Source organism: Octopus bimaculoides, chromosome 21 (genome assembly GCF_046866305.1).
Source record: "Octopus bimaculoides isolate indiv1 chromosome 21, ASM4686630v1, whole genome shotgun sequence".
NCBI classification, from domain to species: domain Eukaryota; kingdom Metazoa; phylum Mollusca; class Cephalopoda; order Octopoda; family Octopodidae; genus Octopus; species Octopus bimaculoides.
Genome location: NC_142948.1, coordinates 6,769,279 through 6,796,847, shown reverse-complemented (window position 1 = coordinate 6,796,847; position 27,569 = coordinate 6,769,279). Strand labels below are relative to the sequence as shown.

Sequence of the window (27,569 nt, the reverse complement as noted above, 5' to 3'; positions counted from 1 at the left end):
ACGCCAACCACTCAGAGAGTGTAGTGGGTGCTTTTACGTGTCACCTGCACGAAAACGGCCACGCTCGAAATGGTGTCTTTTATGTGCCACCCGCACAAGCCAGTCCAGGGGCACTGGCAACGATCTCGCTCGAAAATCCTACAGGAGCCAGTCAGGCGGTACTGGCAACGGCCACGCTCAAAATGGTGCATCTCATGTGCCACCCGCACAAGAACCAGTCCAGGGGCACTGGCAACGATCTTACTTGGCTTGCCGGGTCTTCTCACGCACAGCCCATTTCCAAAGGTCTCGGTCCGTAGTCATCGCCTCGGTGAGGCCCAATGTACGAAGGTCTTGCCTCACCACCTCAGCCCAGGTCTTCCTGGGCCTACCTCTTCCACGGGTTCCCTCAACTGTTAGGGTGTGGCACTTTTTCACGCAGCTATCCTCCTCCATTCTCACCACATGTCCATACCAGCGCAATCGTCTCTCTTGCACGCCACAACTGATGCTTCTAATGTTCAGCTTTTCTCTCAAGATACTTACACTCTGACGGGTATTCACATTGACATTACACATCCAACGGAGCATACTGGCTTCATTCCTTGCGAGCTTACGTATGTCCTCAGCAGTTACAGCCCATGTTTCACTGCCATGTAGCATGGTTGTTCGTACGCATGCGTCATACAGTCTGCCTTTTACTCTGAGTGAGAGTCCCTTTGTCGCCAGCAGGGGTAAGAGCTCTCTAAACTTTGCCCAGGCTATTCTTATTCTAGCAGCTACACTTTCAGCGCACCCACCCCCACTACTAACTTGGTCGCCCAGATAGCGGAAGCTATCGACTACCTCTAGTTTTTCACCCTGGAATGAGATAGAAGTTGTTTCCTGTTTGTTTGCAGTCTTTATTGCACCTGAACATCTGCCACAAACAAAAACTAACTTGCTAGTTAACCTGCCTTTGATGTTGCTGCACCTCTTATGTGTCCATAGCTTGCACCGGGTACATCTTATAGAGTTACTACCTACTCCTTTTCTACATACTGAGCAGGGCCATCTACCTGAAGGGGTTTGTGTTTTATCTACCTTCCTACTTATTAGGATTTTGGTTTTAGCTAGGTTGACTCTAAGGCCCTTCAATTCTAGACCTTGCTTCCACACCTGAAACTTCTCCTCTAGTTCTGATAGTGACTCCGCAATTAGGGCAAGGTCATCAGCATAGAGGAGCTCCCAGGGGCAACCTGTCTTGAACTCCTCTGTGATTGCCTGGAGGACTATGGTAAATAATAGGGGGCTGAGGACGGAACCTTGGTGGACCCCTACCTCTACCCGGAATTCATTGCTGTACTCATTTCCAACCCTCACCTTACTGGCCGCATCTCTGTACATGGCTCGCACAGCTCTCACTAGCCATTCTTCTATCCCAAGTTTCCTCATTGACCACCAGATAAGGGATCGGGGGACCCTGTCAAAGGCTTTCTCCATGTCAACGAAAGCCAGGTACAGAGGTTTATCCTTGGCTAGGTATTTCTCTTGCAACTGTCTCACTAGAAATAAGGCATCAGTAGTGCTTTTACCTGGCACGAACCCAAACTGCATCTCATCTAAATTGATTCGCTCCCTAATTAGTTGGGCTATGACCCTCTCTGTAACTTTCATAACCTGATCTAACAGCTTGATGCCTCTGTAATTATTTGTATCTAAAGCGTCCCCTTTACCTTTGTAGCAGTTGACTATGATGCTGCTACACCAGTCATAGGGTATGACTCCTTCGTGTATCACCTGGTTCGTAATACGGGTGACTAGGCTATAGCCAACACTGCCAGATATTTTGAGCATCTCTGCAGTGATTCCTGATGGGCCGGGGGCTTTCCCGGTCTTCATACTCTTAATTGCTTTATCTACCCTGGTACTATCAACTCGGATAGCTGGTCCCTCTATTGGGTCGACATAAGGCAGGCTCTCTTTCTCCCATTCATTCTCTTTATTAAGCAATCTATCGTAGTGGCATCTCCAGACCTCTTTCTTTGCATCCTCATTTAATGCAAGCGTACCATCATCCATGCGAACACATTTCTCTCCTACAACATCACTATTCTCTCTCCTACACTGTCTTGCAACCCGAAATACCTCGAGTCTTTGGTCCTCACGGCGCAGAACATTGGCAAATCTTTCCTTATCTGCTTCCCCTCTGGCTAAATAAACCTGTCGCCTAGCCTCCCTTCTGGCACATTGGTACAATTCCCTGCTACCACCGTTCTTCCAGTCCTTCCAAGCTTGTTTCTTTTGTCTAATAGCCCTGTCTACCTCCTTGTTCCACCACCACGTTACTCTGGGTTGGGAGGGGACCTTACACCACCCACAAATCTGGTCGGTGGCTTTCAACAGGTTGTCCCGCAGAAATCTCCAATTGTCTTCCACGTTGTATGATGCTATATCCCCTTCTATTTCGTTAAATGCTTCAAGTAACTTGTCTCTAAGTCTCTGTCCGTTTGCAGGGTCTTTAAGCTTCCACACCCTTCTTCTCCAAGCCTGTCTAATTCTGGGCACCCATTTTGCCTTGATCCCAAAGTCGCTAACTACTAATCTATGTTGTGGGGTACATTCTTCGCCAGGGTAGGTTTTGGCATTTATAAGCCGCCCTCTTTCCCTATTTCTGGCGAGGATGTAGTCGATTTGGCTAGAGTGTCTGCCGGAGCGGTAGGTGACTAGGTGACTGGCAGGTTTCCTGAAGTTGGTATTGCAGACTATAAGATTGGTTGCATCACAGAACTCCAGCAGTCTGGTTCCCTCCTCGTTGCGGGAACCGAAGCCATAGCCTCCATGTATGCCATGGAAGCCCCCAGCACGACGTCCGACATGACCGTTGAAGTCTCCAGCCACAAAGAGAAGGTCCCTGTCACTCGTCGACGAGGTAGTTTGCAAGAGGGTGTCATAGAATTGGTCTTTCAGACCATCTGGTAGCCCAGGTTGAGGTGCATAGGCTGAGATGACAGTAGCTAATCTATGATGAAGCACTAGTCTGATCTTAAGTACTCTGTCACTTACTCTAACGACCTCGATTACCTTATCCACCCATTTCTCCGCTAGAAGTATTCCTACGCCCCCGACCCCGTCAGTGTTCCCTGCCCAGAAAATCTTGTACCTGTGTTCTTATATATATATATATATATATACATATATACATATATATATCATTATCATTTAGTGCCCATCTTCCATACTGGCACACATCTATACATAAACACATACATACAAAACAATGCAGAAGCACATTGTGACCAGCGGTGTGTAACAATGTCTGATTGCCTAGTTGGTAACATACAAACAGACAGACAGAAAGACACACAAACATACATTTATATGTATGAGACGCTGTGTGTGTGTGGGAATATGCATGTATGCGTATAGATATGTATATATCTACAAAATTGTGAATTTGTGTGTGTGTGTGTGTAGATTCATATGCACACCAGCCCAACACTCCCAAACCCAGCAGCCACACATTGGACACACACACACACACACCCACGTGACCATAATTCTTTACAACAAACCAGGTGAAATTTGGAGAAGAGGATAAGTCGATTACATCAACCTCAGTGCATAGCTGGTAATTATTTAATCAATCTCGAAAGGATGAAAGGCAAAAATCAACCTTGGCAGAATTTGAACTCAGATCATAGAGACGGACGAAATGCTGCCAAGCATTTTGCCTGGCACTATAATGATTATCCCAGCTCAACACCTTCATAATAATAATGATAATGTTTCTAATATAGGCACAAGGCATCAATATTGAAGAGATGAGATCAGTCAATACAACAAACCCCAGTATTTGTCTGGTATCTTATTTTCTTGATCCTGAAGTGATGAAAGGTAAAGTTGACTTTGGCAGGATTTGAACTCAGAATGTAAAGCACCACTACAAATACTGCAAGTCATTTTGTTCTTTACAAATGATTCTAATCCACCATCTGGCTAGAAAGACCATTGATATTAAAAACTGTACAAAGGTGGAACACAAAATAAAACTACTAAGAAGAAACAGTGTTGGGAAGGGGGAAGAGAGGTTAGATTGAGCCAAAGAGTAAGAATGAACAAAACAGGGCTGGATTAAGACCCTTAGAAGCCTTAAGCATTCAAAAGATTTTGGTGCCCCATATATATGTAATTCCAAATATAAACAATAATAAAACCATAAAATAAATTTTTAATTTTCAAACTGAAACAAAGCTAACAGTAAGACAGAAAATAAAATTTATTTTTGTATATTTCTACTTTATTTATATTTCATAGGTTTTCTTCTACTTTTTTTTTTTTTAATTGCAAAGTCTTTCATCAGAAAATCACTCTGACACCATGAACACTTCAAAATTAAAATTCCAATCATATAAAACAATTTGAATATTATTTTAGCAAATTTAAAACGATTTCTTTTGTATTGTTAATCATTTACTATTTCTGTGTTGTCCTTGCTTCCCTCAATGCTTTAAATGCATGCATATTTTGCTTAATGGTTAATCCAGTGCTTTTAATAATAATACAAAAACAACAAGACATAAGGGAAAATACTGATGAAACATTGGTACATCTGTACTGAGACAACAAATGACAATGTATTGCATAATTAGCAGTGAATTAAAACTAAATTCTAAATATGATGGGGTTATTTGTTTTCTAAAGATTTTCATTCTCATATTATTTGTAAGATTCTATTCATTTTGACATGAACAAATTCAGGTTCACTGCAGCTGAGGAAATCCAAAGATCTGATGCCTTCAGCTCTGAGCAAGGAAAATAAATTTATAACTAGTCTCACCTTCAAACAGCTGCTCCTGTGAAGAGCAGCTACTGCAGTCTGCCTACTTGTCAACGATGTAATAACAAGGAGCAAAAACAGACCATGTCAGAGGAAGTGAATTCAGAGTTGTTAAATAACAATAAAATGGTTTATTTTGATTCTCAACCCAAGCTATAAACTTGGACAAGGACCAGTTTAGCTGCCGGCTATGTATTAATAATGGTTTCTTTATAATAATAATAATAATAATTGTTTCTACCTTAGGCACAAGGCCAGAGATTGGGGGGGGGGGACTAATCAATTACATCAGCTCAGTACTAAAGCTGGAAAAAATGCTGCTAAGCATTTTGTCAGGTGCAGTAACAAATTCTATCAGCTTGCCACCTTAATAATAATAATAACAACAATAATCCTTTCTACAATAGGCACAAGGCCTGAATTAGCAGAATTTGAACTCAGAATGTAAAGACAAACAAAATGCCTCTAAGCATTTTGCCCAGCATGTTAATGATTCTGCCAGCTCGCCACCTTAATAATAATAATAATAATAATAATAATAATAATAATAATAATAATAATAATAATAATCCTTTCTACTCTAGGCACAAGGCCTGAAATTTTAGGGGAGGGCAGTTGATTAGATTTACCCCAGTATGCAACTGGTACTTAATTTATTGACCCCGAAGAGATGAAAGGCAAAGTCGACCTTGCTGGAATTTGAACTCGGAATGCAGCCATGAGCAAAATACTGCGAAGTATTTTGTCCAGCGAGCTAACGACTCTGCCAGGTTGCCACCTTAATAATAATAATAATAATAATAATAATAATAATAATAGTGGTAGTAGTTTAATGCTTAAATTTATCAAATTTTCAAGTTGACAGATTTGCTGTATCATGCTATAACCGGTTAAAACAAACTTTGTAGCCTATCTCAAGAAATTAACAGTGGAAGTCTATCTTTTAAACAGTTGGCTCAATTCCCAGTTTATTACTGACATGGTTTCAACATAGACTAGTGACATACTGGACTAATAACAGCCAATAAACCAAGTTTGGTGTTGTACCATCTCAGTTTTAATAATGAGAGAAATAGCCAAGCTCCTAATTAAACAAAAATGTAGCAATTACTATAATTATCATCCCTGTAACTACTACAACTACTAGAGTGTGAGCTATTGTTGATTTGGTTGAAAGTAGGAAATCAGAGGTTGTGTGTTATTTAACAACTTTTATTCAATGTCAAGTTTAGTGCTTCACTGAGTCAAGTTCAAGTCTTTAAAACCTTTTGGTACCAACCCACTTGAAATTACAATTTCTAAAAATATTCAATAATAAAAATATAATAGGATTTTTTTAAAGGCATGGCTATGTGGTAAGAAGCTTGCTTCCTAAGCACATGGTCCCAAGTCCAGTCCCATTGCGTGGCACCTTGGGCAAGTGTCTTAGCCTCAGACTGACCAAAGCCTTGTGAATGGATTTGGTAGACGGAAACCGAAAGAAACCCATCGTATATATATATATATATATATATATTTTTTTTTTTTTTTTTTTTATTTATGTGTTTCAGCCAAGTGGCTGCGGTCATGCTGGTGCACCACCGTGGTATATATATATATATATATATATATATATATATATACACATGTATGTATATATCTATGTGTGTGTGTCTTTATATCTGTGTTTGTCCCCATCACCACTTGACAACCAGTGTTGATGTGCTTATGTCCCTATAACTTACCAGTTCAGCAAAGAGAGACCGACAGAATAAGTAACAAGCTTTAAAAAAAAATTAATCCTGGGGTCAATTTGTTCAGCAAAAACTCTTCAAGGCAGTGCCCCAGCATGGCTACAGTCAAATGACTGAAACAAGTAAAAGAATAAAAGGACTGGTTACGAGGGCCCACCTGAGTAAAATGGGAATCAAAGAGGTCCACAGACAAAAAATGGTTGAGAAACACTGCTATAGATGATCCGTTCTAAGAACATCACTGCAGGTGCATCTTCGAAACAAGATGATTGGAGAATAGTGTAGAGTGAACAATGTGATTGCGGAATATTGAAAGCAGAAGTTCTGCTGAGCCAGACATGTTGCACGGTTCACAGATAATAGGTGAACTTGTGCAGGTATTGAGTGGTCTGCAACCGATCAGAAGAGCTCATTCAGAAGAGTCCCAAGATGACAGAAGGATAGCATTGTCACAAAATTGACTTTTTAATGAAAGGAAGAATGGAAGCACATTGGGATTAGCAATGTATAAGGACAAAGACAGAATCTGGTTGAAAGAGTGAGACATAAATGTGTGTGTGTGTGTGTGTGTGTGTGTGTGTGTGTACACATACATACATACAAACAAGCCTCTATGCAGTTGTGCAACCTGCCAGAAATAGCAGCCAAATTCTTTCAAATCACACCTCACCATCTTGAAAATACAAAGGACACATTGAACAATGTCTTAGATACACAAAAAGATGGGATGGTCACAAATGGAATGCCTTTTATCACAGGTCTTGTTTAAGCAGGGCTGATTTACAGCTAAACAACAACTGGTTACCAATGAAGATTTGTTTTGTATCCCAGTGAATAGAAAATAGTCATTCCATGTGTATGTGTGAGACTAAAGTCAAAGAGAACTTCCAAAGCAATACAATTGCTGAAAAAAACAATACTTATGTAATTAAAAGCCTAAATTAACTCCAGCAGACAAACAATAGTGTTTTAATTAAAACGAGTAAATAAAATTTAGGATAGTAATAACATGAAGCATTTGCTTCTTCAATAAAGCCTATGTGTCTGTTGTATACAAATGTAACCGGTTTACTTGAAGATGTTATGAAAGAAGGAATAGAATAGAATAAAAGATAAAATATCCACTGCCATAATGTGTTTGTGGTTGTTAGTATTTTTTCCTTTTCTGTCTTTGATTTTAAGCTTTTCTCATCTCTTCAATAACACTGGCAACAACTGAATGTATTTGTTACACACAATTCACTATATAAATATATAGATATATATATATAGGCAGATGACCCTGCTAGATCTGTATGAAAAGTGTTGATAGGAACTCCATAAGATGTACTCAGTGCAAACTATGGACACATAAGAGGTGCAGCAATATCAGAGGAAGGTTAACTGGGAAAATAGTTTTGTGTGTGGAAGGGACACAGGTACAATGAACACTGAAAATGTACAGAAAATAGACTCTGTCAACTACCAGGTGGGTAGAGGTAATAGATAGCTTCCAATATCTAGGTGACCAAGTTAGTAGTGGAGGTAGATACTCCAAGAGCATAAGCTGCAAGAATAAGAATAGGCTGGGCAAAGTTCAGAGAGCTCTTAATTCTGTTGGCAACAAAGGACCTCTCCCTCTGAGTGAAAGGCAGACTCTATGATACCTGTGGGCAAACAACTATGCTACATGGCAGTGAAACATATAATGGGTTCTATTTTATCATCATCATCATCCACACCACTCTCATCATTTCATTTAACATCTATTTTCCATGCTAGCATGGGCTGGACAGCTTGAAGGAACTGGTAAGGCCAGGGGCTACACCAGGTTCCATAGTCCATTTTGGCTTGGTTTCTATGGCTAGATGCCTTTCCTAATGCCAACCACTCCACAGACTATACTGGGTGCTTTTTATGTGGCATATTCACGGGTGCTTTTTAAATGGTACCAGCACCCACATCACCGCTTTTATGTGGTACCCTAGTTTTAGGATCTGCTACGGTCTACATATCCACCACAATGTTCAGTTCTTGTGTGCCTCAATGATCCTGAGAGGAGCTATGCCAGTGGAGGGGCCTCACATGCTGGACAGTTCAAAGAAGAGGGGCCAGACTAATATGGACCACCTCTTTCTGGAGGTAAAAATGGGTTTGCATAGGGCCAATACTCCTACCTAGAATAAAAGCAAAGTTAAAGCATTGATGACAATTCTAAACCAAGAAGACCTGAAAGAGGTGAGCCTTCCTTCAGAGAAAAGATAGTTCCGAGTTGTCAATTGCCTCTGCTCCATTGGGAGCTAAGGGCTTAAGAAAGTATAGTTGACATATGTAACACTTTGACTGTGGAATAAAATCAAACACAATTTATTCTAAACACATCACAGATACAATATTAGCAAGCTTACTTGCTGCATTGGGGAAAACATATATAAAATTGATTTGCTTGTTGCAAGATGTTGCATGGACATGACTAATGATAATTAATCAACAAACTTTATTAACCTTCTCGAATATCTAATAAGAAACTTTAACTTCAGTCCTTAGTTGTTTTAAATACAAGCAAACTTAAATCATAAAATATATAACCATGCAACCAACCCCTAACTCCCCCCCCCACCCCAAAACCACTGGCCTTTGGCCTAAATTTGAAACCATTATTGTTACTGTTATCTTAATACAATTTATTGTGATATTATTATCAGGTTTTGTAAGGCTGGCACAGACGGTAATGTACTGAGCAGTAATTAATTTTCCTGATTAATGACTGAGTCACCTAGCTTCAATCTGAAGCCACCTAACTTTGACATTGCATTTTATCTTATTGTTAATCTGCAGGAAATATTTACTGTGGTCAGTTTAATAGAATACAACTGGTTATCTGCGCGTGTATGTGTCTGTGTTTATACAGGGTCAAAGGATCACCAACTGACTTGAGTACACCCAAACCCAAATTGTATTGTGGATAGAGATAACAAGGGATTTTGTTTAACCCTTTAGCATTTGAACCAGCTATATCCAGCCCAGACATTCTACTTGTTTTATGTTCAAACCAGCCAGATCTTCGCCTCTCACACCTACCCTGCAATGTCATTCTAAAAGCAGGTAATCACATCATCGAAATTTTGAAGGTGCAAGACAAGGCGTGATTAATTCTAAACCTTAAATACATGAGCATATTCGACAGATTGATCTCAATGCTAAAAGGGTTAATGTATAGGATTTGTGTTATTTATAATATTCAAAAGAGAATGGATTAATCAATAAATATTCTAAATTATGATTAAGGTGTTGGGGTCACAATTGTAAGGTTGTGGGTTCAATTTCCAGTCTGGGCAATGTATTGGTGCCTTGAGCAACGAAATTCATTTCACATTGATTCAGTTCACTTAGCTGAGAGTAACAGTAATAGTTGGGAATTAACCCTGCAATGAACTGGAGACCTGTTTGCAATTATTCTCCTCTCAGTCACTTATATACCAGACTAATCTTGTCTCTCTCTCTTTATCTGTCTGTCTATACACACAAACACACACCTACATTGATACTCCGATAGAATGGAATTGAAAATTATCTAGTGTGCCGAAAAGAAAAAGTAATTTCTTTGGATGTGTATGTTTTAAACATGATAGATTCCGAATCGGCAAAAAAAATAAAATAAAGGAGGGCGTCACCTCAGTCCCACCTTTTCTTTCCATCAATTTTTTGGGGGTTTTTTCGGATTTATATTATGCAAAATTGTGAAGAAACATAATCACAACTTTAATCTGAAAAACTTGTTTTTGAAAGTCAAAACCGAAAAATTACGTAAAAGAATGGGGGGGGGGGGAATTAGATTCATAATTTACGATGCTTAAAAGTTACAAATTTGAAAAAATTGCGAGGTTTGGAACATTACTAAGAAGGTAATTTCCGACTCTATTGTAAAGGAATGCTCTGTAGGAATGGCTTTGGGGTTAAAAAGCATACTTCCCAACACCATGTGTAATTTGCGTTCAGTCTCACTGCGCGTTCAGCCTCACATTGAAAAGTCCATTGTGTATGTGTGTATGTGTGTGTGCGTAAGTATGTATGTAAGTGTGTGTTTGTCACCCACCACAGCTTGGCAATCGGTGTTGGTTTGTTTACAGTCCCGAAATTTATCGGTCCGGCAAAAGACACCGATAGAATAAATACAAAGTTTAAAAATAAGTGCTAGGGTCGATTTGTCCCACTAAACCCATCAAAGCCGATGCCCCAACATGGCCGCAATCCAATGACTGAAACAATAAAATATAAAAGACGTATGTGCGTGCGTGTGCGTATGTGTGTGTAAGAAGGTGTGGTATGATTTGAGAGAAATTCCGTGCTACTATTTCTGGCAAATCGAGTGACCCGTTAAGAGCCTTCTCAGGTGTGTATGAGAGTGTCAAATGAAACGAGACTGTAACATTTATACTTTGATTCCAGTTATTAACGGTGTCAGTGACATGAGGTGTTGTTTGCCTGAAAACGGGAATCTTTAAACAAGAGATCTTCTGTCGAAAATAAAGGGAGAGGCATACAAGGAAGTGTCTACATTTAAGGAACTGAAGTTTGTATACAACAAAATATACGCAACAGAAAAATGGGCATTTCTTTAAACAACAACTAACAACAACAACACTGCGGAATGACCGGGCAACGAGAGCTTCGACAGCTAGAAATAGCAGCCAAATCTCCCTCAAATAACATCCCGGCATTTTAACGAGAAAGCCTCCACGTAGTAGCTCGAACAAGAAATAGCAACCAGATCGGCCTCAAATAACATCCGGGCGTTTTGTCGAGTAGTAGCCTGGACAACTAGAAATCGTAGCCAGATCTCTCTCAAATAACACTTGCGTGCAATCGTGGTCCAACCCTTAGAATGACTTGATGGCCACGACTGGAATGTAGTTAATCATAAATATCCGCTCGATCACGTTGACTTAGGACAACAAGCCAATAATGAGCCCACAAGGGCGCCTCTACGCAGTACCTGACCTGCTAGAAATAGCAGTCAGATTTATCTTAAATTATACGGCCCCCATCCTAAAAAATGCATGGAAACATTGTATGACGTAGTTCTCGATATGCAAAATGATGGGATGGTCATGGCTGGAGCACTCTTGATCATAATCAAGGGCTTAACTACAACGAGTCAACAAGGGAACTATGTAGGATCACTCCACCTGCAAAACTAGCAGCTAAATCACCCTCAAATTATACATGATGTTTGTAAAAACAAAAAAGTGGACACAGTTCCTGATGTAATCCGAGGAACATTGCCCAAAACAATAAATATGGGCTGTTCACGGTTGGAATGTCTCTGACCACATGGTTGATTGATCATGACTGACCTAGGAGCTGAACTATAATAACGATTTCTGATTTAGGCACAAGGCCCTGCAAATTTTGAGGGGAGGGGGTCTAGTAGCTACAATCTGCCTCTGCTCAACCGGTATTTTATTTTATCGACCTCGAAAGGAAGAAAGGTGAAGTCGACCTCAGCAGGTTTTGAATTCAGATCGTAAAGTGCCGGAAGAAAAAGTGCAAGGCATTTTTTCCGAATAATAGTAAAAACAACAAACATAAGCAAATGAAAATCGCTTTAATGACACCTAATTAGAAACAGACTGACAGGAGGGTAATTAGAAATTCTCTCTCTTTTATGTTGTTGAAACGTCAATTTAAATAAAATCGATTTTTGAAAATGATACTTTCCCCATTGAACGTGAAACGATGGCGAGTGTTGTTATTTTCTGTTTATATTATAATAAATCGTCTGTTTTGAAACTGAGATCGGATTAATCTCAAGCAGAGAGAAATAGGTGAAAATCACACACACACAAGCGGTGAGTTGGCAGAATCGTTAGGACATCGGATGAAATGCTAAACAGCATTTCTACCTACTTTTTACGTTTTGAGTTCAAATGAAGCCGAGGTCGACTTTGCCATTCGTCCTTCCGAAGTCGATAAAATAAAATGCTAATGGAGAACTGGAGTCGATAAGTTCTCGACTAGACCCCCCCCCCTCCCGCAAAATTTCTAACAAACACACACACACACACACACACACACACACACGTAGAATCATGAAATAAGTGTGTTTGTGTGTGGGGTGGGGGTAGTGGAGATGGAGACGTGATACAAAGACACGCAAGTGAGGACAAAGAGAGTGAGAATATTCATAAGTGTACGTGTGTGTGTGTGTGTGTGTGTGTGCGCGCACGCACGTATAAAATCATAATAATATGTTAGTGTGAATGTGTGTGTGTGTGTAGTGGTGGTGGTTAATGTTAATGCATGTGTGGTGTGTAATGTGTAATATCTCTTGAAGGAGAGATATTAGTGTGCTATGTTTGGTCGATGTGGCTGGTGGGATCTGTGTATGTGTAAGTACGGGTGTGTGCTTATATAGATGCATCCATGTGTGTATGTATTATGTAACGTGTGTATCTATGCATATATAAATGCTAATTTGAAAGGCCCAGATATTACCAGAACCTCTGCTCAACATTACCAGCTGGTTATTGTTATCAGAAAGGGTTTCTTCTCAAGTGATAATAATATGTAGCTTCTACTGTATTCATGTATATTTATACATGCACGTGCGAACATGCATGCACTAACACATACACGATTATGTATCTGTGTAAATAGAGAACATTTTATTTAAGATGTCATAAAAAAAGCACAACTATATTCTTTGATCTCTTATGTTCAGATCATAACAACAATAGGGTTCCTAAATCCATTAGTCCATTAACATTTCAAGGCCTTCATTGGAATGAAAAGGTAGTAATGGCATGTTATTCATGCACTTGATAGTAAGTCACAAAGGATCACAGTAATATTATTGCAACTGATAAAAATCATCAACACTAAATTTCAAAATTATACAAGAGGCAAAGAGATTTCATTATGCATTTTACATGTATTCCAACTGTTTGATATTTTTGTCTCTTTTGGCTATTTGTAAAGCTTCCATAGCTATTCTCGATATTTTTATGGAATTCTACATAAAACTGTAGTGCTGTGAACGAAGTTTTTTTCTATCCTCCATTATTTCATGTTCTGTAAGAACAATGATGGCTTCTTGCTGTAAATGCATGGACAACTGGGGAGAAAGTGTTGTATTGTTTGCATGCTTAAGTACACACATACAATCATGAATATATGTGCATGTGAGTGTATGTATACTGTTTGGTATCTCATTCTCTTTCTCCCCCACCCCACTCATTTTTAACAGACTGAGTCATGAAGTTTATAACTTACATATTTAGACTGATATTGTCTAAAGTACATTTTGTGGTGCTGTGTTAATGAAGAGGTTTTTCATTCCAGTATTATTGTAATATATTCTATCTTTAAGATTGTAATTATGTGTGATACACTTAGTGTTTTGTTTTTGTTTTGTGAGGTTTTGATGACAGATTCACTCATTTTGTAACCAGTTTATCTGGCTCTTGTGGTATATGATATGAGGCTTGTGCATTTTTAATGAATGCTGCCCCTGTGAGATTAGCATAGGTGAATTTGTTCTTGTAGAGTTCTATGGCCTTGTCTACCAATCTGTTTAGATACTTGTTATAAAGTGATGGTTATTAACAACCACTAATTTTCAGGATATCTGTTAATATTAATTTATTGTTTAACTAATGTTTGTTTTACATATAAGATTTCTTTCTTTATAAGCAAAGTAATTTTATGTAGAATTCCACTAAAATAGTGAATATATTTATGGCTGATTTACTACAGCAAAATGTAAGCCAAAAATCAACACACACATAAATCCTAAAATCTATTAGTTCAATATTGTAGAATCCTATACAGTAAACTCTGCAAGTCTTCTGAAAGAGTTTGATTTTGGAAAACCAAAACTACCATAACCAACATTATTATGTATGCAAATTCTTTATGAAATGAAAGTGTTTCTTTTTGTTTTGTTTTTTTCTTCTTCTATCCATAAGTAGCAATGATAGAACAGAGATTTATTCAGACAATACATATTACACATAATGAAAAACAAAAGTAGATCCACTTGTACTTGCATAGGACCTTATAAAGATAATGTCATGTCCACAACATAAATGGACATGACATCGGCAAACTTTGAAAGGAACAAACAAAAACTCTTACAGAATTTGACTAAAGAAATACAATACAAATCTGGAGATACATTTCCTATATGTAACGCTTAACCTAAACATGAGAAAATGCAATTTCTACAATAAACCTAATGAGGGAACCTCATTAATCAAGATCATGCAATACACTACTGACAATACTATAATCCCTCTCCATATCACAGTTCACCTATCACGGTTTATTATTTAAGCTTACCTTGATTCCTCTGTGGTGTTGTTTTGCATTTATAATAAAATGAATATATACAAATTATAAAAATAATTTTAAAAATATACAGTACAGTACTGCTTCTACTTTGCAGGTTTTCACCTATGGTGGGGGGGAGAGGAGTTGGAATGTAACACTCGCGATAGCCGAGGGATTACTGTACATCTAAACTATCATTAAACAGAGAAAATATCCAACAAAGCTACTCTGCATTACAACACAAGCCAGCAGTAGTTCCAATATGAAGCTGAAGTACAAAGAGCAACACACAACTAATAATAGAGGTAGAAATAAAAAAATTCATCTGTTTATAATGTGTGTAAGGTGGCGAGCGGGCAGAAACATCAGCACACCAGGTGAAATGCTAGGCGGTATTTCGTCTGTCTTTACGTTCTGAGTTCAAATTCCGCCAAGGTTGACTTTGCTTTTCATCCTTTCGGGGCCGATAAATTAAGTACCAATCAAGTACTGGGGTTGATCTAATCGACTGGCGCCCTCCCCCAAAATTTCAGGCCTTGTGCCTAGAGTAGAAAAGAATATATGCATGTGTGTATGTGAGTGAATTTTTGAGAGTATGTGTTGTGTCTGTTTGTTTTTTTTTTCTTTTTTTACTTGAAGTTAAAAGGACAGGGTCCATAGCTTTTTCTGAAGGCTCCAAAACTAGGAGGAACAAGAAAATCACAAAGTATGACTAACTCCTTCTTTCAGGCACAACCACGCTACTTCACATCAAACTATATTTCCAAAGGCATTTGTTCTTAGGCTGGTAAACTACTGCATGGTTCTAATATACCGTCCTCCCAACAAATTTGTGATTTTAGAGAAGTAAAGTAATCTTCAGCTTTTCCTCGTATGACGTTTACAATTTTAATTTTAAAATTATCTTTTCAAGCAAAAACCTTCCTGCAACAGCTGGCAGACAAATGGTTTTAGCTGCAGCTTAAGATTTCACAAAACTTGAAACCAAGTCTATCAGAAAATTCACTGAATAATCTTTATATTTTTTCATTCTTCTTTTTCAAAATGACAAATGATTCTTAATGGTTTGTTTGTCTTTCAAACGTTTTCCTTTTATTTGGGTTAAAACATTGGTGTTTTTTTTTCTTTTCTAATTGCAGACGTGGGCATGTGGTAAGAAGCTTGTTTCCCAACTACAAGGTTCCAGGTTCAGTCCTACTGCATGGCACCTTGGGTAAGCATCTTCTACTATAATCTTGGGTCAACCAAAGTCTTGTGAATGGACTTGGTAGACTGAAGTTGAAAGAAGCCTGTCATGTGTGTGTGTGTGTGTGTTTGTCCCCCACCACTGCTTGACAACCAGTGTTGGTGTGTATACATCCCTGTAACGTTAGTGGTTCAGCAAAAAAGTACAATAGGATAAGTACTAGGTTTTTGGGGGTTTTTTTAAATAAGTCCTGGGGTAAATTTGTTTAACTAAAAATTCATCCAAGGTGGTGCTCCAGCATGGCCGCAGTCAAATGACTGAAACAAGTAAAAAGATAAAGAAATAAAATCATTTTCAAAATTTTATTTGAATTTTGAAATGTTTTTTTTTATATTACTTTTCCCCCTTTATAATGGCTTTATCACCAACACCATTATCATCATTGGAACTGTAATCAAAAATATTAGACCTCACTGACAGAAATTCCTATGTTAAAATGTTTGGATTTTGTATTCTTTCTGTTATTCTCTTACTTGTTTCAGTCATTGGACTGCGGCCTTGCTGGAGCACCACCTTGAAGGGTTTACGTTGAACAAATCAACCCCAGGACTTCTTTCTTAATCTTAGTATCTAATCCTGAATGATAAAAGATTTCATCAGATACCCTGTGGACCTATGGGCAGAAAACATCCTATTCAGTTCAAAGCATTTTAGCATTTTAGAATAGTAAAATTCCCATTTATTCCTACATATAAAATTTTAAAAAAACATTCAGTGAATGAAAAGGGATTTATATGTTCAGAAATGGATGTAGAAATGAGGCTTGTTTATTCTCTAGAGAAGATAGCAAAAAAAAAAAAAGAAAGAAAAAAAGCTGCTATTTTCAAGAAATGTCAATTAGTTGTCATTGGAACAAGAAAATAGATTTGATTATTATCCATGAAAAGGCAAAACATCATTGATACATCTTCACACAATGAAAAAAAAAAAAAAAAAAAAGAAGTAATCTTATAAGTAGAGGAATTACTGACAGAGATTCAAGCTCAAATTACATCAGAAGAACAAAACTAGTAGAACAAAACTCCAATGATTTTTCAACATTTTTAGCAACTTAAATTTTTGCATTGCATAATCATAAAAAACCCCATAGACAGGATGGAGAAAGCAATTCTGAAAATTTTAAAGGGATTTAAAAAAAAGATTATTTTAAAATTCTGATCATGTCATGAATTGTGACAAAGAATCCTGGAAGACGATTTAATCTCCATAATTGCAGAATGAAATATATTCAGTTGATGGACTCTACTGTTCACCAGAAATTGCTTCATAGAACTCATAAAGCTAAATAGTCTGGCTTTGTAATTGATTCTGTTCCATATCGAACACATCCAAAGCAAATAGCAGAAACTGTTTCTTATGTTGATATCGATTTTAATAACAAATTATTTCTATAAAGGAGTTCTTTTTTTACTTGGGTTTATCCAAAAATAAAATGGGTGCTTAACACATCCTGAAAATAATTTTAAAACAACTTTTAAAAGACTTTTGAGCTCAATGCTATGACATTGCTGCAGATGTAACTAGTTATGAAAAGGTGTTCAACAGAAAATTAATGAAAACAACTGCTGACCTGCTTTTATAATGTGTCCTAATCCTTCTCCCAGTTTGGTTGGAGGAGACGTGCGTGACTTAGTGTTTAGGGTGTTGGACTGATCAGTGTAAGATTGTGGTTTCAATTTCTGGGCTGGGTAAAACACTTTATTTCATGCTGTTCCAGTCCACTAAGCTAGCAAAAATGAGTAAACCAATGAAGGACTGGTGTCCCACCCAGGGGAGAAAATATACACCACAGAAACAGGGAAACTGGCCTTCTGAGTCAATGTGACTTGGGAAGGAACTTTATCTATAATCTGGTAAGAGTGTATGCCTCTACAAGGGGTGCTGAAAAGTTCCTAGCTCTAAGGGTATCAGGTTGGAGGCCCAACCATGATACCCTTAGAGTAGAACCTTCTCAGTTCTTTTACAGGGTTAGAAAAACTGGAGGACCACTGCAATAAATGTGTGAACCTGAGAGGGGAATATGTTGAATAAAATCCTATATTTTCTTTTACTCAAAGCCAGGAACTTCTCAGCACCTTGTAATCCTGATATATCCAGTGTTTATTTTTGTTTTTTTTTAAGAAGGAATCCAATGGTTTTATCCAGTTTTATCCTGTTCAATTCTCAGTTTTGTCACAATTTGAATGGTGCTACATCAAATGTCACATTTGAAGATTGTGAAGCCAGTTCATAAACACTTTGATACCATATACTTTTGATCTCAATGCCATGTCAATCTAATGGTTATGGCTTCTTATATAATCTGAGAAGAGATTTTTAGATAAATGCTCTCCATTTCAATTTCAACTACTTACTCTAGCAACCTTTCAGTGAATTAAAATTGGTTTTATTGTATGTGTGCTTCAGCGAAGCAAGAACGACTTGACTTTGGCCTAAGTAGAATTAAAATAGAAAAAAACAATAAATACAAATTTTCATATTATATTGTATCTATATTGTCAAATGAAAAACAGATGATCATCAAATTCAAACTGTTGATAAGGCAGGCACTGAATAATATTTTGACTTTAAACTTCCTGATTTTGCTTAGTTTTTTTTGTTTTTGCTTTTGGAATAAAATTCTTATTTGGATTGATTGTGATCAAAAACGACTCTGTCATCATACTATGAATGATTACAATACTGCTTGTGGTTTGAGGGCCCTTTAAGGTTATATTGTCAATCAGTCAATAATTATTGATCAGTGAACCACTTCAACCTGAGCAGAAACCATGTGATAAATAGGATATTCAAGTAGAAAGACACCTCCTCAGACACAAGATAGGAATGCCTGGTGAAAAAGCCAATGATGTAGGATTAACTGTGAAAGGAAAAAATAATGAGACTAATGCTAAAACTATTGATTGTCCATTTCCATAATGAAATGGAAGAAAGGGTTGCCTGTTTCCACAAGTTGAATTGAAAATTTTGATTTCTTTTAGATGTTAGAGGATTACTACTGTTTGACTGAAATGAAACCAACAGCATTTAATAAAGTATCTTTAAAGAAAAGTTGTCTCGACTGTAGACAGATAAAGGTGAATTTAAGCTTTATGAAGTAATCTTGAAATGAAAGATATTTTTGGAAAGTTACTCAAAATACATAATTCTAAGAGCGGTGTGTTTCTCAAATTTATTGTTCAGTATAGAAATGAAAATATGTTTCCAAATTTGAGAGTTGCTCTATAGATAATTCTTCCTATTACAATTTCAATTAGCAGCTGTAGTAATGTCTGTCAGTAAGTTGAAGTTGATCTTACTGTATTTGTGAGATTCAATGAACCAACAAAAACTGTCAGTTCTACTAAAGTAGAATCTTGATGCTGCTAGAATATTTGTATCATTGGAAGGAAGAAAAATAATTTTAAATTAAAATTTAAAATTATTCATAAAACTAACCAAAAATAGGAGCAAACACAACATTTCTTTTAAAGTTCTATAAAATTAGAACGATTCCATTTCAATAAATGTTTACACATTTTGGTATTATTTTACTTGTAAATGTCTTAGTAGTTGTATTTTTTTGTTTTATATATATTGTATATAATTATTTATAGTTACATACTATATGTGTATATATTACATATAACTGTTTAAAGTTATATATATATAAATACGCAAACCAAAAGATCCCACCATTCTACATATATTTAGAGGAGTTCTAAGCATGGCACATGTTGAGATAAATGGAAAAGAGTTAGAGACAACATAAGTGACAACTGGGAATTTCTACAAGACCACCTGCCATGAGACACAAATAATCTGTGTCTGGAACAAGTACCAGTCAAATAAAAAGTAACATTGTGATGGAACAGCACTGCATATAGAGCCACAAAAGTCCAGGGACACTTTCTGGAAAGACCGAAAGAAAGGGGTCCACAAATAACAAGTAACTAGAAGACAAACTGGATGTCAGGTACACTTAGTATGTGAAGAGACATTAAAAGCAAGAATTTTGTTAACAGTTTGCAATGAGAGGGGTGGAGGTGTGAAGTGTGGATTACGAAGTAACATGTCAGGGTAAATCAAGATGTTGATGAGGAAAAGTGTACTCGGACTGATTTAATACCCTTCACTGAGAGGAAATAGACTTGGAAATATTACAAAGAGAGGTTGTAGAAAGTGGAAATGTGAGGGAGAGAAATGCCAAGTAGACCAAATAGGGGGAACCAGTTGTAGAAGTTGACATTAATATGGTTGAAATGGTTTTAAAGATAGAGAAAGCTGCCAAGCCATCGGGGATAGTTATTTAGATGTCGAAAATATCCAAAAATGTAGAGCTCAAACTAACCACACAGATGTGCATACAGTCAATCAGAGAGTACAGAGTGGTGTCATACTCAACGAAGGACATATCATCGTCAACAAATGCTCCAAAGGCAAAAATGCTCTTGTAACAACCAGTCTCATTGGCATCAAACTGATGGATTAAATTGTAGCATAAATTGCAGATTGGATTTGTAATAAGAGAAGCACAACTAATGCTCACTTCCTAGTGAAACAACAAGTTCTTAGATAGGAGTAAGCCACTATATCTCACATTTGTTGATCTGGAGAAGACCCTTGATAGTGTACTGAGTTCTGTAGTCTTGTAGTTGCTAAAAACTTTGGTGCAGATAAATAGCTTGTCAGAGCTGTGCAAGCCATGTGCAGAGATAATGTTATTAAGGTGAGAGTTGGCAGTGAGGGATTCAGTGAGTGATTTAGCGTATTGGTAAATGTCAATTATATTTCTCCAGACTGCAACGGATGAGTTTAAAACTGGCTGTTCATGGGAACTCCTGTATACAGATGACCTAGTTCTCATTGCTGAATGTGTTAACAATTTAGAGAAGAAAATTCATTTATGGAAGCAAAGTCTGGCATCAAAGTAACACGCTCCATTGGTTGAAAACGGGTAGATAAGAATTCCATACAGTGCACCTGTCAGTTATGTCAATTGTGATTACGAAAGAGATGTGGGATCACAGCTAAGATATTGATAAAGGAAAGCTTTGTATGTGGCACATATTCAGTCCTAGCTTAGCTGAAAGTGTCTATGTAAAATAACTCATAAATTTTTTAAGAAACAGTGGGAAACTTTTGTGATTCAGGTTACCTAATTAACAAAGAATGCAGGTGCTTGAAAGAGTAAAACTGGAGTGGGAAAAGTTTAGGGAGCTATCACCTCTATTGGTAACAAAGAGATTCTCTCATCAAGGAGATGATAGATTTTTATGATGCTTTAGTACAAAGTGTGATGCTACATGGTAGAGAAATATGGGCACTAAATGCAGAAGATATGTGAAGGCCAAAGAGAAAGGAAGTGAGCATACTCCAGGGATATGATGATACAGAAAAACTGAGAGAAGAAAATGATTGTAAAAGGTATTAGAAGTAATGTACAAGAGGGAAGACTGCATTGGTACAGACATGTAATGCATATGAATGATATTTAGCAAAGACGTTATCCAAAGGAGACTGGACGTCGTTGTGAATACTTGTCTCAAAAGGCTGAATAGGACAAATGAGGTGAGCTTTAAGTCCTTAAAGATAGGAGTTCAAAAGGAGTCTTCAAGGATACACAAAGAAGGTACAGCCATTAATGAAATTCCAACATAGAAATGAAGTTTGTCTGACCGATTCCTCTTTTACTTTCCACAAAGATATATCATAAAAAGACAAGTCATTTACATTTGTTTATTACATAGTGTGGACTAAAATCTATAGATATACTTTGTGGCACAGAATAATAGTACCTACATGTGTGTGTATGTGTGTGTGTGTACACGTACATACATACATACATACATACACTCACACGTGTGTGTCCATATATATAATTGCTTATACACACAAAAGCCTTGCCCTCAGTTTATTTAATGTGTCAACTTAAAGGCTGAACAGATATTAAGCCAGCGAGTTCACAAACCAACGAGTTCCTGAGTCCTATCTTCTAGCAACAACAGTTATATCTCTCAAATCATACTGTTATCATTTTTAAAGAAAAAAGAAAGATAGGATGGTCTCGCCTGGAAAGTCTTTCATCACAGCTCCAAGCAACAGAGCTAAAACAACAGATGAAATATCAAAATAAAAACTTATGGGGCTACCTACGGTAGGTGTCAGAGAGAATCAAACAACTGCTTAAATAAGGATTTTTTATGTACAAACTATATTCATTAACTGTAAGAAAACGAAAATATTTTCATACCTGCTCCAACACACACAAACTGTGGTATCATAACAATGCAAAATATATTGATTTCTAGCACTGACACAAGACCCCATTTGGGGGAGCGTGGACATAGTTTATTAAATCGATCTCAACTGATAGTGAAAGGCGAACAGACTAAGACGACTTCGTTTGAATTTGAACTTATAATGCCATTAAATATTGCAAAGCATTTTGTCCGTCACTCTACCGATTTTGACAATCAACAACAATAATAATAATGATAATCTCTCTTTGACGAGTGATGAGGCTGTAAAAAAAAGAGAATGGACGAAGCAAAACACGAAATAAGGGAGTGTGACGAGTTGAGCATTTTTTTAAATTGACATACGCGGATTTCCTCAAAAAAATAACAAGAGAAAGAGAGAAGTTTTATCAAGATTTAAAATTAAAACCGAGCAATAATATATCTTGTTTATCTGAAGTGTGAATGAATTCCTATATACATTAGGGTCATTTTATCTTTCGTCCCACTACAGTTGAAGTAAAGCAATCAAGTAATATGTTAGTGAATTTTTACCTAAATAAAATTATATCAGTAGTCTATGAATATTGTTTTTGAGATATGTTGAGTCTCGTGAAAATAAGCTGGTGGAAAGCCTAATAAGCGACCTCGATCGGTGGAAGGTAACCTGTTCACTGACGGCATTAAAACACCCGAGAAATGTATGAATATCACAACATTCCATTTCTTCCTAGAAAAATGTTATGCACGAAGTTATTACAACAAGGGTTAGCTCAATAGTGGGACCATAATTTCTCTCGAATTGATTTATTTTTAGTTTCATAAAGGTGTGTGTAGTACTCAACAAAATTTCGATACAATAAAAAGTGTCACATTTAGATTTTCTTTTCTAAATGTCTTGGTAAGAAATTATAAATTAGAGCATTAGAAAAAAAAAAATGCCACACGGTATTTTATGCCAACTCTTTGCGTTCTGAGTTCAAATTCCGCCGAGGTCGACTTTGCCTTCCATCCTTTCGAGATCGATAAATTAAGTACAAGTGAAACACTGGGGTCGATGTAATCGACTACTCCCCGTCCAGACAAAAATTGCTGCCCTTGTGGCAAAATTTGAAACCATCATCGTTATTATTATTACCGTCCAAAATGTTTTTGTGAATCCTTGTTAGTTAATAAAGATAACATTATTATTCTGGTATTGTTTTACCATAATTAAATTTCTTCTTTAAGCACATGTATAAGATAGAAGGATTTAGTGGTGCGTTTTATCAGACGCTACAAATGTTAGTCTTCTAAATAATTAAGGATTCCACACAAAGGTACAAAATCGCAAATGTTTAAGAATGGATGAATGAGGTGGTTGTTTGACAATTAACCAACCCCAGTAGGGTGTCAGACACGGACAACGCCGGTGAGATTTGAACTCGGAATTTTAATGACAACTATTTCTGAATAAAATTCCATTGAAACATTCGAGTAAACACTATCGTGAAAAGTACTCTAAAGGGTAACAATATAAAGTACACAATGTCCAAAGAGAACTACTTTATTTTAGTTTGAACGAGTATATATGTATAGGCAAACTGTATGTATGTGTGCGCAGTATATACATCGTTAAGAAAGTTTAAATTTAGTTGTGTTCTTAAATTATATTAATAATGTCAATAAACCATTAGCCTTGTTTCAACTTTATTTTTTATGAGAAACTACTGGTTCCCGACATTGGGATAATTGTCATTGTATTTGGCAACATTCCTCGGTGAAAGACATGGACACATGTACCATGTCACAGACAAACGAACGTGTACATTTATATATAATATATGTGTGTGTGTGTGTGTGTGTGTTGTATGTGCCTGTGTACGTGTATTTTATGAGTGCATGTGTGTGTATCTATATATGTGTGTGCGTGTATATATATATATATATATATATATATATGTTCATCAAATACCAACCCCAAATGTCTACAGCCAACACCCTACTCGTACTTTGCACAAGACACAAGCTACACAAGACCTTTAAGTAAGGGGTTTCAATTAGCAATGACCCCCACCTCACATTTTAAATAAACCCAAAATTAGTATAGTATAAAGACGACAAAAACAAAAAGCCAGAAAACCACTTTACACCAATCCTTATACAAAAGAAACAACAAGAACAGCTACGATTACTATTAATATTATTGGTTTCCGATACACACTCTAGACATTGATAAATACAAAAAAAAAAAAAAAAGCAACAATAGAGTAATTCTTACCATGTTCATCGATATATGTATCAGGTATAGTGGGTAATACATCAAATACTTCTGTGGTATTATCATCGCCTTGCTCCATGGTCAGGTAAGAAGGAAAGCCGTCAGAGCAAGCGACGTGTTTACAGTTGTTGCTTCATACATACATCGTATAATAATAAACACTACAAGAACTTGTGAATAGTGATAGTAGTAGTAGTGACAGTTAGTGGTGGTGGTGGTGGTGGCAGTATTAGTAGTAGCTGCTGATGCTTAGTCGCGGGTCAGCACTGTTCAAAGGCAATCCAACCACGACCATCTTATCATAGGTTGTCTTCTGTATGCTTTCCTTTAATGCAAGACAGAAAGGTGTGTGATTCATGAGAAAATTTGGCTGCTGTTTCTAGCAAGTCGAAAATCCCTCGTTGACTAGTAATAGCAGTAGTAGTAGTAGAAGCAGTAATTGGTTATGTAATGGTTAAAGTGGTGGTGGTGGTGGTGGTGGTGATGAACTAGAAGACTCGGTGGAGGAACCAAAAAGGAAATGATTTAGTTTATTCTCTAAATAAATGGTAAACAGTAAAACGCTACCCTTCTTCGCCAATAACTGTCTATAATTATTGATTGATATGTTATTAGCTACCATATATCCCGATCAGAACTGTAATAATAATAATAATAATAATAATAATAATAATAATAATAATAATGATAATAATAATAATGATGATGATGATGATAATAATAATAATAATAATAATGTTGTCTACTTGAGAGACTTGATATGTTTTTGTGGGGGAGAGGAAGGGTTTAGTCAATTACATCGACCGTAGTGTGTAACTGGTACTTATTTGATGGAACCCGAAAGAATGAACGGCGGGAATATGAACTGAGAGCGTGTGAAGACGGATGATACACTGCTAAGCATCTTGTCCGGCGTGCTAACGATTCTGCCAGCTCGACGCCTTTGCATTGATGATGATGATGATGATGATGATGATGATGATGATGATGATAATAATGATCTTTTCTACTTTCGGCACAAGGTCTGAAATATTGAGGAGAGGGGACTAGTCGATTACATCGACTCCAGTGCTCAACTGGTACTTATTTTATCGACCCCCGAAAGGATGAAAGGCAGAGTCGACTTCGGCGGAAATCCTTTCTACTATAGGCACAAGGCCTGAAATTTTGTAGGGAGGGAGGAGCTAGTGGATTACATTGATATTGACCCCAGTGCTTAACTGGTACTTTATTTCATCGACCCTACACCACCACCACCACCACCACCATCATCATTGTCATGATCATCATCACCATCACCACCACAACAGCTTAAAACTTTCACCCCTAATAACATTATCACCATCACACATCGGAATAAATAAATAAATAAATAAATGGATGGATGGATAGCTAGATAGATAGATAGATAGATAGATAGATAGATAGATGTGATATGATGGACAGGTGACAAGTTCTCGTTGCTTAACCCCATATCACTCTGATCCAACAGACATGATCAAAGGTATTACACCTGTGTCCGAACCGTATAAACACTGATCGAGCAGCCTATAATCAACAAGATTCCAGGTGTGACCATCCCGTCTTTCATTCAAACATGTTATACGCATTTCTCTTTATATGTGTGTGTGTGTTGTATTGTGTTTTTAAGACATTTCGATGCGATTCCAGGAAGATTTGACAGCTATTTCTAGCATGTCGAGCGACATCCACGTTGAAGGTGGTACAAGCAAATGGCCAGGGTGGTGGCGAACAGGTAGCAGCATTCAAGTGAGGTGGTGTCTGGGAGGGAAAAGTGAGGGAGGTGTTTTTCACACTTGTACACGAAATAGCGGAAAAGAGAGAGACAGAGCTGGGGTGGGGCGTTTCTTTTTTTCTTTAGCATCTGTGTGGAAGTGGAAAATGTACGTGTGTGCGTGCGAATTAGGAAGACAGGGAGAGAAAGAAGGTAAGAGAGAAAGAGAAAGAGGCAGACAGGGAAAGAGAATCAGACAGATAGAAAAACAGGGAGAGACAGGCGGAGTAGAGAAAGATAGAGAGAGAGAAAGCGAAGGGCAGAGACAGACAGACAGATAAAGAGACGGATAGACAGACAGGCAAAGAAAGAGGGAGAGAAGAAAGCGACAAAGAGGGAGAGTGATACAGACAGACTGACATAAAAAGAGCGAGAGAGGAAGTAAGGTTAACAGAGAACGAAAAATTTTGGAGAAGTTTAGTTTTCACACCTTTTCAAATAAATACAGAATATATAAAATATAGAGTTACTGCAAGGCACAATATACACGTGGATGTATCTAATCAAACAGACCTATGATCAAAAGGCATTCCAACCGTGACATCCGATATTATTTTTTTTAGACACAAGGTATCTAGGATCATATTGTCCAACGTGTCACTTTTACTTAAGATGGTAGGATGTGATTTGAGGGAAATTAGTAGTTATTGCTAGCAAGGTGAACGACCTCGGTGGCTTGTTTGAGAGTATTTACGCGTGTGTGCGTGCGTGTATGTGAGTTCTGCTCAGATATACGGTCAAAAAGCAATCCAGCCGCGACTTTCCTGCCTATTTTTTCAGTGCTTTTAGGATCACTTTATGTAACGTGCATTTTATTTCAGACGGTAAAGCATGATTGTAGAATTGACTGCAATTACTAATAAATAGCTAACGTTTGTGTGCATTACGTGTGTATATATATATATGTGTATCTTTGTGCACGTATGTGTGTATGTACGCGTGTGTAAACGTGCATGTGTATGTGTGTTCTGGATCAAGTTTTTGTAAAGACAACTATTCCGAGATTCTTTCAAAACTTGAACTCGTAATTTCCAGACAATCGTTGTAGTGTTTGTTGATCGCTGGCGACGGCGTAGATGGAAGTGTCGTCACTGTTTAACCCCAGGTCAAAACCACGACCACACCGTCGTTTAAAGAATACGTGAGACTATAACATTGACGAAAGTGTCGTTTCTTTCCTTGAAAACTGAAGGGTTTAATTTGGCT

The 27,569-nt window shown here is 37.3% G+C and overlaps 1 protein-coding gene across 1 annotated transcript in view; it reads right to left on the bottom strand.

The window, feature by feature from the left end:
- Window positions 1–25,122, bottom strand: part of LOC106868096 (phospholipase D1) — a 147,571-nt gene extending 122,449 nt beyond the window's left edge. The window contains exon 1 of the mRNA XM_014913212.3: window positions 24,569–25,122. Coding sequence (XP_014768698.1) covers window positions 24,569–24,647 — 79 coding nt within the window. The 5' untranslated portion in view covers window positions 24,648–25,122. The remainder of the gene's footprint in view (window positions 1–24,568) is intronic.
- Between the last annotated feature and the right edge of the window lie 2,447 nt (window positions 25,123–27,569).